This window comes from Manacus vitellinus, unplaced genomic scaffold (assembly GCF_001715985.3).
Source record: "Manacus vitellinus isolate BGI_N305 unplaced genomic scaffold, ASM171598v3 scaffold_2_pilon, whole genome shotgun sequence".
In the NCBI taxonomy this organism is placed as follows: Eukaryota; Metazoa; Chordata; class Aves; order Passeriformes; family Pipridae; genus Manacus; species Manacus vitellinus.
Window position 1 is genome coordinate 19391997 of NW_021940208.1, and position 13607 is coordinate 19405603.

Here is a 13607-nt window from a genome sequence, read left to right on the forward strand (position 1 = left end):
AGTCTACTGAACCAGTCTAGTGATATGCTTCTGAGACCTGCTTCACTATCCCAGGTGAAGGGCTCTTCCAGAACTGTATTACATCTCTGCCAGTCTGCGTAAGTGGCATGTTAGTCACTCCATTTGGACATCAGTGGTGGTGGTTCTTAGGTGTTGTTCCCATTTGTCATCAAGCAGCTCTTCTTCTGTTTCAGGCAGGAAACTCCCTCTCAGCAGGCATATCCCAAAGGTGTTCCTTTAAATGTTCAGTACCAAGCTTGAAGCAGAACTGATGTTATTTCTTTTGTCTCCCTAAGTGCTAACATGATCAGAGCACATTGCTGTATCTAATTATAAAATGTACTGTGATTTTCCTATTTCTCTGCTCTTAAAATTATATCAGCAGTTGACTTGCATATAAAAATGATGGAAAAGTCAGTCACAGAATCATAGAATAGTCTCACTCACGCTTGTCCTATCACTACATACCCTTGCATAAAGTCCCTCTGCAGCTTTCTTTTAGGCCACCTTTAGGTACTGGAAAGCTGCTATGTCTTCCATTTCCTCCCTAATCGTTATTCAAGGCCTTGCCCAGGTATAAGGAGTTCTCTGAAACCTCTTCATCAGTCAGCCCCTAAAAATAAAATATTGAAAAATTTAATTTCTTCCCAAGACATCCCTTACTATGGATGTATTTAACTGGGAATTGGAGTAAAACTTTCAGTCTCTTACCTTAATAGATGTTCATAGGAAAAAAAATCTGATAGTGCTCTTACAATTCAGAGAACAACCTTTTTTATACTGTAGTTTTAACAATGAATTTTTATAGTGTGATCTGTTGATTAATTTGATTTAATATTTAAGTTTATAGATGAGATTAATAATTTTTGAAAGCTAAATTTATAGTTTAATTTCTGCAGAAGTATTTTTTCTATTTTTGTTCTGTTAATATCATTTTGTGTCCTCTAGTGATAGAATTTATTTAAAAATTAAAGTATTTTAAAATAGATGGAAAAGTAATGCATTTATTCAAAAGCACTATTTGAAGTTTTTTCTGTATTATTTAAAGTTAAAGCAGATCTACAGATCTAGAACAACAGGATTTTAGAAAGACATTACCTTTAACAGTATTTCTCAAAAAATTAACTTTTTTGTTTCTTTTTTTTTCCTCTTCTTCCAGGCAATTGCATTGCCTCCTATTGCTAAGTGGCCTTATCAAAATGGGTTTACTCTTAACACCTGGTTTCGTATGGATCCACTAAACAATATCAATGTAGATAAGGATAAACCCTATCTCTACTGGTAAGTAACTTATAATGCTGCAGGTATGATTTGTTCTGGCTTCCTAGTATCAGTTAGTCTTTCTCATTGTTTTTAGTTCCCCCCCTACCAAATATCTGCAGATTTTAATGGCTGCTTACTGTATATAAGCTCCTACAAAGTCATCTGTCCTTTTTGCTTTGCAATTTATAAATCCACGGTTGCAAGATATGTGCTTTGTAGATTAACCATAAAATCTAGTGTGGTGGTTTCTTTAGGAATTTTAAAATATGATATTTCTTAGAGCTTTAAACTGAGAATGTTGTCGCATTTTCTGTTTGGTGTTTAAGATTCTTGTCTGATGTTAGTACTACAAAATAAATATGTTATATTCAGCGCACACTGTCTGTATGTTAGCTAGAGGTAATGGAAATTAGATCTGTGAATATAAAAATGGCTTACTGATCACCTGTTCCCAAAAAATGTGCAAATTTGGTGTGAATGTAACGCATATAAGAGAAACTGAATATACCAACATCAGAAGGAAATTAGGAACAATGCGAATTCTTACCATTTTTATATAGTGGCTCAAAGCAAACTATAATTAATAATTCAAAATAGGAAAAACATTCAAACTAGATCTTCTTTACAAAGATGTTGGACTTTGCCACATGAAAGTTTGAGTCACACACTACCACCACCAAGAGGAAGATACCAAAGCAAACATTTATTTTCTTTTAAATGTACTTTTGAGGAGGTAATACTTTTTTCTGTTTACCCAGGTGAAAAATATGTCGTACAAAGTAACTCTTTCTTTTTAGTTTCTTCTTAAAAGTAATCTGTCTCTTAAGCAATCTTTATTTTAAGACCACTAACTTAGTAGCATGCACAACTTCAGATAGTGCTCTGATTTGAAGCAGAGGTGATGAAAGCAGTCAGCTAGAACAGGTTCCTCGGGACCTTCTCCAGTCAGGTGATGCTTAAAAATGGAGAAGGGAAGCAAAGAAATGTTTTCACACTTGCCAGATGTGAGGGAAAATTGCTACTGTTCTGTAACTAGCTAAACACTAAGCCCTACTTCAAGAACTGTAAGCCAATTTGGTTTTTTCTTTAAAAATAATTTTAATTATCTCTGAGGATGATATTGGGCAGCTTCTAACAGACAGTCTATAAACACCTGTGTATTGGGACAATATTGTAGTTATCTTACCAATTATAAAATGAATGTGACAATCCTGGAAAGAAAATTAGAAGTTTGACATTTGCATGGATGATAAATAATAAGGCAGACCAGTCAAGTTCAAATGGTAAGATTCAGAATTACATAGCACAAATTTTAGTATAAGCCAACAAACATCATATACCTTGCAGTGACTAATGAGTAGTTACATATAAGAAAGCAGGGATTACAGTAGGATGTTAAAGGTTGGTATAGGTTACCAACTGATCATAAACTGCTTCTTCATTGCTCTAGCTGAAAAGAGCTAATGGGATCCTTTTAAGGATAGTCTGAACAGAGAAGAGAAAAAAGGTGATGTGATCCCTTCCTGAAATCTTGGCAAAAACATTACTGAAATGCCATTTACAGTTAAAAATTGGTACTTTTAAGAGGCCGGTGGAAAAATTGGTACTATTCATAGGACACCTGGGAGTGAACTGTGCCCTGGAAGACACATTTTATAATGAAACCTTTCAAGAAATAAAAATAGTGATGAAAGTAAGAATGCTCTTGGCTTCTGTTTTCAGAATTTATGCAAAACCTAATATTGATGGATTTTTTTTAATCTGAGATCCAGTGGGTAGACTGCAAAATAGGAAACATCAAACTTTTAGACACACAATACTTTATCAAAGTTAGAAGACACAGTATAATAATCATCATCATTAAATAGATTTTTGGAAATGTTTTCTAAAAAATAAGGTGTAGATTCTTTGTCATAAAGACATGCAAATTTAGAAATTTAGGGCTAACCTTATGCATGGTCAATTGGGAAGTCTCCCTCCTCTAAATCTCTATACTTCTTCCTGCTAAAAAAATAAGGGATAGGTGGCATAACTTCTAAGTCAGGCCTGGAATTTTATTAGATCGATACGGATACTAAGATTGATTTTTGATCAGGTTTTTTATGTTGTTTTGTTTCATTATTTTTTAAGAGATGTTTTCTTTCAGATTGTGTATCAGGCTCTGTAAAAAAATTGGAGGGTGAACTGAGGCCGGATTGTTATAATTGTTGCTTCTTGTCAATAAATCATCCAAGTGCTTTTACAAGCATTTAATGGAAGAATGGCTAAAACTTCTGCAAGTGCATTCTACCTTTTATTTTTACAGACGTAAGAACAAGGAGAAAAAAAAAAGCCAAAAATCAAGCTGTCTAGTATTGTCAGTCCTTCTCTAGACCTAATAATAATAGAAATAATGCAGAACAGTTGCAAAAGCACATAATGGAATTCCAAAGTTAGTAGAAAGGAACTTCCCCTCCCCCTCATTCTGGCAAGAATGTATTAATATCTTCTCAGTACTATGATCATATGTTAAATTGCTTGTAAAATCCTAAGGTAAAGAAACTGGAATCCCTAAACAGTTCCCTGGCGGATGGAAGAATGCTTTCGTGCAATGGAAGTGTAATGACATTCAGTAGCTGCTTTGAGGAACTGGCTGAAATGAAACATAACTGTAAAGGTTTTATGAATGAACTGTAGTAAAATTGTATACCAGCTGCTCTGGGAGGTAGTTTAAGGCTCATAAAACCATATGGCTGTTGACAGTACTGCTCTTGTTGTCTCTGTGCATTTCATCTTTGGATGTGGCAAGTTCTACACATGTAGGTAATTTGTAAGGAATTTCTTTGCAGTATCCTACCTTTGGCAAGAAGTAAAATGTGAAGATTAACATTATATACTATAATGTTGAGGTAAACAGAGAACATATCTGAGTTCTCAGTTTCTTAATTACTGTTGTATTAGAATTCTAATTATTTGGAGGAAAAAAGTCATGTTTATAGAATCTTTTATTCTATTATTCTATTCCAAGTTGAAGAGCCCTGCTAAGAAAGGAGCTGTTTTTCATTATGTCATTGCTTTATTGTGTTCATATGCTGAACTCTGGGAAGTTAAAGTGCTTAAAATTTCAGGAACAGTCTCATTTGACCATAATGGTGACAAAATCAGCCCAGTAACCAGTAAGGATAGGAAATGAAAAAAAATTAAAGGTGTAGATGTTTCTTCAAGAGACATTCTTTATTTCAAAATGCTTACTAGCTCCTATTGAAAGTAGTAGGATGCATCTTACACAATTGTAATAATGTTTTATCAAGTAAAAATGTGATGATATTCACAATGTTAGGCAATTTAAATTGGTAATTTAAAATAAAACATTTTATTTAACATGTCTAATCAAATAATACCACATCATATGTCAGGCCGTAGTGAATCTGTATTTTTTTTTAATATCCTTCAGGATGGGATTCTGTTAAACAAAACCATTTTAGACTATAGAGATGACTTAGTTGCTGAAAAACAAATTTGTCATTGTGAGAGATACAGCTACCTGCTGAAAAATTTTTTGAATGGCATAAGGCCCTAAGGAGGTTAATCAAAGTCTCAGACCAGTTCACGACACAATCAGTTGTTTTTATTGTAAAAGCTGTAATTTAAGTTTTTTAACCTTCATGTTATTGTGCAAAATTCACTGATGTGGTCGTGCAGGTAATTTGTATATATAGGTAATGTAGATTGTATGCATATATGAATGATATTCACTGTTCCTTTTGTTGAGGGGTTAGCTGCCTATGGGGTCATTGTGGAAGCCAGATCATTGACGTGATCCAGATTAAAAATAGTCTTCAAAAGATAAAGGGGAATGTCAGTGTTATAAATTGTCTTCATTGTTGAGGTCAGTGGTAATGGACAGTATGTAATTTTTCTCTTCATTCTTAGATTATGTATTGGTTTATTTAGAGAGGAGTTTTTATGTTTATTAAAAAGAATGCCCTTTTTTTTTGCAAAGAGTGGTGTATGGAAGCCCTTTACTAAAGGCTGTGGCAGGGAATAATGCTCCTTTTCAGCACAATAGCTTGAGGGGAGAGAGAATTGTGTGCAATGTATAGAGGCAGATGAAAGAATGAAGAAGACACAGCTTGAATTTGAGAAAATAAAGAGATATCCTATATATACTTCAAGACTGGAAGGAAGGACCTCTGGCTGAGGACCCATTAGAGTGCAGAAAATTCATCTCTAGATGTTATTATTCCTGTTCTGTTTAGCCTCATCACCCTGTTTTTAACATTTAATAAAAGTATTCTAATTTATTAAAACAAAAATGGCTTTCTAGAATTCGGTAATTTGAATGTCTGTTTTTTGCCTCCTTTAAAAATTCACTTAGAGGAGAAGAATGTGTAAACCCTGACTACCTCAGGGTCTAATCACACCACCTATCTTGTAAAGAATCTATTTTTTTCATAAGGTCATGATTTATGAGCTATATTTTTGACAGTGAGCAAAGAGGAAAATCTGATTCTCTCCTTCAGTGATGTATGCATACACATTTAACTGTAATTTTCTGAAGATGGAATTAGGTCTATAGCTATGCAATTTTTCTGCATATTAAAATCAAGGTTATATCTTTGTAGTAGGGTAAACTAAAGATATAGAACCTAATATATAGAAAGATAAAGATATGTAGCACCTATTAAGTAAGATGAAATCTGAATTAGTGTTTGTTTGTACCTTTCACTTCTTAATGTTCTTAGCAAAAACCTAGTAAAGTGTTTGATGAAAATGTTGCAACAAAGAAACCATTTAAAACATCACTGTAAGAATATGAAATTACTTTATACGTTAGCTACATTAAGAGAATGAAAGTGTTAATTAGTGGGCTACAGGACTTTATACAAATGTTCAAAATTAGTGTCTTTTCTCATACTTGCAAAGCTTCATTTAAGAATTTATTGATGAAGTTCACCATCTAGACCTTGTATTTCAACCATTGGTTATTTATTTAGAGAAAGGCTGAAAGCTGTATGCTCCTTATTAATCATAGCAGACTGCTCCTTACTGTACTTAGCTTTTCAGAAAGCATTAAGTGACAATGGATGTAGATATGGACTTACCCATTTTGAATTGCTCTGTGTAATGCCATTTGTGTATTTTGACCAGCTACCTTTGCAAAATGTTTTTTAATAAGTCCAGTATTTCTCTTTACAATGCTTTTGATTTCAAATATAACTAGAGAAATGTATGAGATTTCTGCATTATCTGTCTTCATGACGTTTGTCACAAGAAGGCTGAAAACCGTTACTAAACTTAGTTTCTTAAAATTTCAGTCCTTTATCCATTTGACAAATGAAAATAAATTCACCACTCAGATGAATAAACCTTCATAGATCATTAGCCTAATTAATTCATGTCTTGAAAAATAATTCTTTTGCATAGTAATTGTCTTGAATCCCAATTTGTATGTCATACCATCTGCATTTTTCTCTGAACCCCATAAAATTGCAAGGCATCTCACACTTGTTCTGTAATGGTTATTTCTTCACAACTTTAATCAGATGTATTATTTTAAATTATGATGAATTAGGAAACTGAGGGGAAACATGATAGGTATGATATTTACTATCTTGGATTTTAGTAAAAAAAAAGTACTGATTTTTAAAGTGTAGCCTGGAATCAATTAAGTGCTGAACGTGAGTAGTGCCCTCCAAAGAATGCTGGGAGAAAATGAAGTTCACCATTCTAGGTACTAAGTTATGTTCTTTCTCATGGCGATTTAAAGTTGTATTTGAACCTCTTTATTATACAATAATTCCCCTTGTCCCAATTTCATTCATAATTCTTTCTTTTCAGTTTCCGCACTAGCAAAGGTGTTGGATATTCTGCTCATTTTGTTGGCAACTGCTTGATAGTTACATCATTGAAGTCAAAAGGCAAAGGTTTCCAGCACTGTGTGAAGTATGACTTTCAGCCACGCAAGGTAAGCAAAGTGGTATTTACAATGAAGAATAACATTGAAAATGTGACAAAGTACTTCTGGGAAGAAGGACTAAAATCTCTTTTGTGTTACTAATACTTTCTTTTTTATGAGTAACTGCTCTGATGATCATGCAAAGTTTTATGTCTATTATAGTTCAGAATCAATTAGAAAAAAAATTAATTTATAGAGTAACAGTTCTATAAAGTCAGCTTGTTTTTTAAAGTACTGCTTAATTAGCTTCAGACAGAGAAGAATTTTGAGTATTTGTAAAATGATTGTATTTTATTATTAAAACTCCCTCATTCTGTTTCTGAAAATTCTGTACCTGGTAGCTTTGTGGCCAATGTCTTGAAAAATTTTACTGGCAATGCTGTATGATATAAGGCTCTGAACTTTCTTCTGTGTCAGTGATGTTTCGGGATTTCTCATTTTTCATAGTATATCGTGATTATATCTGTAGATCATATTAGTGTTCATTTCTACTCTATGCCTAGTAATCCTAGGGGAACAATTATTCCACAGCCTTCAAAATTGCAGTTAGTTGACTGAGGCATTGACTTTCCATACAGCAAGCATTATGTGTTTGTCATTGATAGCGGTCTTGTGTATATTTTGCTGTGAAGCTCATTTCTTTTTTTATGGGCTTAGATTTTGTATGTTGAATTTCAGTGCTTGTTTTGTTCTGAGAAACCAAACTCTTAGGGAGGGAATACCATTGTTCACACATCAGCTTAATGTTCTACTGTTTTTCTTAGTATGTATTTGTGATTCAAAATCACTGATTCTGATTTCATCAGGTAGCTTTTGTTCACTTGTGGTTTTTTTAAAATGAAGTAATGTCTTTTTCTAGCATATTACTCGAAGATATATAAAGCCTTATAAACACGTCTGCTGAGTCTATCAGAATGAATCAATTCTGTTTTGCACATTTAATTTTATGGACAGAAAAGTGTTGTGATAATTCAATTTTCTTTTACAGTAGCACATTTGATGCTACTGATGAACACTGAACCTGGAACAAATGAACAAATGAAATTGTTAACTTCTGTATTATGTTAATGTTAATTAGACTGTGGGATCTAGCTGATCTTTACTTGCTGATGAAGTCATGTCTTTCATATTTTAGCAAGACATTATTTTGATAATTTTTAATACAAATGACTAGTTTTCTTCATGCCAACTCTAGAAAATTTTAGCTTTTGCTGTTCTACTTAAAATAGCTAATTGTGAAATACTAGTACACCTATATCTCATTATATGAATAGCAGTTTCATATCATAATCAGCTGATCTGCTGAAGTATGTCCAAATATAACTCCCATGATAGTTTCATATTTCCCAAAGTTTGTGCTTCATACACGTTGGGTCATATGCCAAATTTGGAAAGTATTTGAAATACATGTTATAGAATATATTTGCACGTGGTTTAATATATTTTTTCCATTACTAAGTTGTGTTTACACGTATGTGGTAAGGTACATAATGCATAATGGAGGAAATAAAATGTGTCAAATACAACTTCTGGCTCTAACAAGTCAAAATGTATACTGTTTAACATGTAAATTGATTTTCTTCATGTTTTTTAGATGTGACACTGGTTTCACTGTGCAAGCTTTGAATATGTAGATATGTATTCAAAAATTGTGTACTGATTTACAGAGCAGCTAACTGTCCAAATGCTAACTTGAGAGGTGTGATTTTTGCCATCAGATGTACTATTTCCTGTAGTTTTTTGTATTTGCTTACAGGCATAGACATTTCAGCAATAGGTTTTGCCAGAAACATCATCCTCATTAAACTACTGAATAATTTTTTTTTTTAATTTTTGGTAAATCACAGTAAAATTATATATTCAAATCACCTAGTCAAAAGCTTTATGTAGGCAGATACAAAAGTTACTATGTTCACATAAAGATCTCCCCGCTGTTAATTGTTTCATATGACACCATTCACATAATGTGTAATCTTAATTTAAAACTTTAAGATGTGTCAAGTGGTTACTTTAGGCTTCAATTGGTGTATTTTAATAACATTGTAAAAGCAAGCATTTATAAAAACTTATGGAGAAATTTGCTATTATATCTCCAAATAAAAAATGTGAGTGTAATACAGTAGACTGACATCTCAAGAGAGCTACATAAGCTGTGGCAGTGTTGTATTTGATATGTCTATACTGCTTTTTTGGTGCTTCAAATTGAAATTTTTGTGTGTTAGTAACCGTTAGTAATATCTACTCCCTTGAGTTCCAGCCTCAACATCAATCCTTTTAAAAGTATAACAGGAAAACAGTGTAGTCAAGAGCAAACAGCTTTTTTGTTTTAGGTGTTTCTAATTCTGAACACCTTTACTAATTTTAGTATAGACAGAAATAAATTCCACATATTGGAAATACTTAGTGTGTGATGCCTTATCTCTCTGATTGTACTGTGCTATGGAGTAGGAATATCACTTCGCAGTTGGTGACTAAGCTCAACAGATTTCAGCAGTATAAAAAATGGACAGGTTGTTATCTAAAGTGTTTTTGAACACTACCTGAAGAAGCTCTTGTTACAGCTGAGAGGCATGGTCTTTGTGCATTTTTGAGAAAACGATATAGGAAAGGAAACTGCAGGATGAATGTTAAAGAAAATTGTATTACTGACTTTGAATATTAAAAAAAAAAGATTTTTTCAACTAAAAGCTGAAGAAAAATTTTATGTAAGATTATGCAATTTGGTTTGGTTTGTAGTATATTAGGAAAGTCCTGAAAATCATGTCCTCTGATACAGAATAGGAGGGAAATCAAAAAATCACTTGTACTTGCACTACCTTGCTGTAAACTGGGTGGCATCTTACTTGTACAAGGGTTCAAACTTTTAAACAGCATATGCATTTAGATTTATGTACTTTTGAAACTTTTTAGAGAGTTCAGACATTGACTCATGCTTGACTTTGTCTTGAAAAATGCTGAATATGCTTGAATATACAAGATTTGCAATTTTTCATTTTTAAAGGAACTGAGAAAAACTGCCTTTATTTCTTAAATAAAAAAGGTGTTTACTAGTGCTAGAGAAATTGCCTGAATGCAAAGATACAAAAGGCTGAGTGAATATAACATTAGTCAAAAAATCCAGTAGAATGTTTAAAAGCTCCTCACAATGTACCTGAGCATAGATAAATAGCAAAGTACAGACAACTGTACGTAAAAGGAAGGTGTTCAGAAAGCTGAAGTTGTGTCAAAAGAGTACTTAGAAAAGTATAAGTTATAGCAAATAATATGCAAAATTATTACAATTCAATTTTTTTTCCTGTGCTCGAATGACTAAGGCTTAATAGGAGCCTTTGAAGAATATCTTAACATAAGAAAAAAGCTAAATCATTTAATTGCATCATTGTTTACTACAACACGAGTCTATGGGGATGAGTCAGAGGAAGTGTCTGGAATTGAAATGTCAATAGAAGAGATATAGAAATCAATGTAAGAGATAGTAATTAATTACCAGGACCTTAGAAAAGGCACCCCAAGTTCCAAAGAAATTTGAATACAATATTTACCAAACTTTCAATTGGGATATATAATCCATTTTTTCAAAGAAATTGTTGATGGAAAATGCTACAAATTTTAAGAAATGCCTTTGCTGATATTTGGAGTTACATATTATCATGCCTGATTTCTTAGCAATCAAAATGGGTAGAAGCTAGAAAAATGGAAAGGAAGGATTAGAAAATATATAGATAATATTCATATCTGGGATAAAGCAATGTGCTGATGCACTGGAATTCTTGTCTGCTGCTTCCATTCAATTATTTGTGAGATTCTCACTTTGTATAAGAACAGGTTTGTGAGCCAGTTGATACACTCTATTCCTGAAGACCTCTGTTCCTGAAAGCCTTAAAAAAGTTATGTAATCATGTGATAAGAGAATTTATACATGTAAAATACAGTGATAGAAGGATATCAATCAAGTGAGCAAGCAGGAATCTCAGGAGGACTTTTATTTTCTTATTGCGAAGTATGCATTGTGAACTTGATGGTGTTTGTCATCCTCTATTTAGGAACTGGCTTTGAAAACCTATGTTACTCCTTTTATCCAGATTTGATAGTGACAAATATGAGACAAAGAGTAAACCATTTTTTAATACTTGAATACTTCCCTTGCCATTTAAGATGTAAATTTAGTTATTTCTAGTGTAGGAAGACAAAAAGCAGTATTTGACTGGATTAGTTATGATAGCGATCTGGGACAGACTTTGTGTGCACGCATGTGTACATGTGCACGTGTATTCAAGAAAATCAAAGCTCAGGTTTTTTTACCTTTTTTGCCTTTCCCAGTCTTAGATGAGTTTAATGGTTCAGTTTTGAGGGAAACTTCATGTTTTCTTCTTGAACTTATTTGTTGTGGACATAATGATTCCTGTTAAACAAAGTATTTGAAAGACCACAATACTTGTACTTGGAAGCATTTAACTGTGATGCTTTCTCTGTTTGATTATAAAATATAATTTAATGATATGATAGGTGTCCAAAAATTGGTGGAATGGTAAAGAATAGAGGAAAAACATCAAAGGAAACAATCAGGATAACATCTTAAACTGGGCTATAAAATTTGCTATTATGAATTTTTTCTTTTTAATTTATAATTTTTGACAGACAGTTGTGATGCAAAGGCAGAGCTGTGTGATAAGAATTTGTTAATGTAAGAGCACATAGCTCTGGATTTCCCATCAGAACTGAGTTGTGTTTTGTGTGTATTGTGTATAGTGTTGAAATTAAATTACACTTTCAGGAATCAAAGTTTTTTCAGCTTTTTAATTGTACGTATGCAATTTTGTCTCTAATCCCGTAAGGGGATGCTGGTAGGTACATCATTACATTTAGGCACAATTCTACTGACTGGACCTGAAGTTCCAGTGACTTGACTTTTAATTTTACGGGTTTGCAAGAATACATCTGTTAGTATAACTTTATGAGACTGGTCACTTATTTTTTTATGTCATTCATTAACTTTATATTTTATAGCACAAAAACTGATTGTACTGATTGTTCTTGTCTTTCCAGTGGTACATGATAAGTATTGTACACATCTATAATCGATGGAGAAACAGTGAAATACGATGTTACGTGAATGGTCAGCTGGTATCCTATGGTGATATGGCCTGGCATGTTAACACAAATGATGTAAGATTTTATTGTCTTCCTTTTTTATAACTTTTTATTTTAAAGTTAATTGAAAAAGAAAAAAAAAAGTACTGTATTTGTTTACCTCGTGTGATAGAGTTACAGATTTGACAGATTTAGCTTGAGAAAAGTCCTTAAGAAAAACTGATTCATTCTGCCAAATAACTATGCATGCTGCCAATGGATACAAAATTACTGTTTTTTGTAGATGTGAGATTCTGCATTGGATTCAAGAGGAGATATTTGTTAATCTGTAGAAGATTTCTCTGCTTTTTGCCTTAAGGAACATCAAATTTTAAGTAGGCTCTTTAATTGAAGTAGAACAGAGTAGCCTCAGCTATTATCAGAGTCATATTGCTTTAAGCACTGTATAAATATAGTAAGAAATCATTTCGTCTATGCAGAGTTTACAGGTTTAAACCAACAAGATAGAGAGAGAGAGAGAGACAAGGACTAGCAAACAGAAGCATGGAGAAGTGTCCAAGGAGATATAATAATCTGAAGTCTTAAATCTGTCTCCCAATTATAAGTATATTTTTCCTATTGTTTCACTTGCAATTAGTAAATAGGCGGTTGACCAATAACAAAAAAATGCTGTGCTAATGTTACAGTATTAATATTTAAGTAATATTGTTAGCAAGTACAAATTAGCTGCTACAAAATTTCATACCTGCAATACGGAGCAATTTTAGTGGGTCGTAAGCTTTTACAGACATGTGGTCCCTTATTGGCCATTCAAACCAGTTAAAAGATATTGAGAGGTGTACAATTGCACAGCATTAGTAATCTTTGAGCAAAGATACAGTGATCTTGCAACTGTTTGTCCAACAGGTAGAGAGCAGTCATTTTTACCAGAAGATTGCATGCATACCTGTAAATACACTTGTATCTATTAATTGGACTGAGATCAAATAAAAATTTATTCTTACAGGAAATGCATCTGCTTTTATATTGTTTGTAATTTTATTATTTTAATGACATTTATAAGTTCCAATTTTAATGTTTTGGGGTATGTACACTCTCTTTCTGTACCTTCTACTTTGGAAAGCTTGAGAGTCTACACCTAATGATGCAGAAAATAGACACTCTTTCTGACCCAAAATTCTGGATGTGGCAGGCATACAAAATGGTTTTCTTGTGCTTTGCCTTCAGCTAAAGCTGTGATAGACTTTCAGAGGTTCTTGATCCATCAGCTTGCTACACTTTTGTTATTTTTTTATTTATAATACGATTCTCAGTT

General features: G+C 32.9%; 1 protein-coding gene across 1 annotated transcript in view; it reads left to right on the forward strand.

Annotated features, from left to right (window-relative positions):
- The window catches only part of NBEA (neurobeachin), a 472840-nt gene that overhangs the window by 94210 nt on the left and 365023 nt on the right, over positions 1 to 13607 (forward strand). Inside the window, exons 5-7 of the mRNA XM_029960860.1 lie at positions 1160 to 1281; positions 7084 to 7210; positions 12248 to 12367. Of these exons, the coding sequence (XP_029816720.1) occupies positions 1160 to 1281; positions 7084 to 7210; positions 12248 to 12367 (369 nt within the window). The remainder of the gene's footprint in view (positions 1 to 1159; positions 1282 to 7083; positions 7211 to 12247; positions 12368 to 13607) is intronic.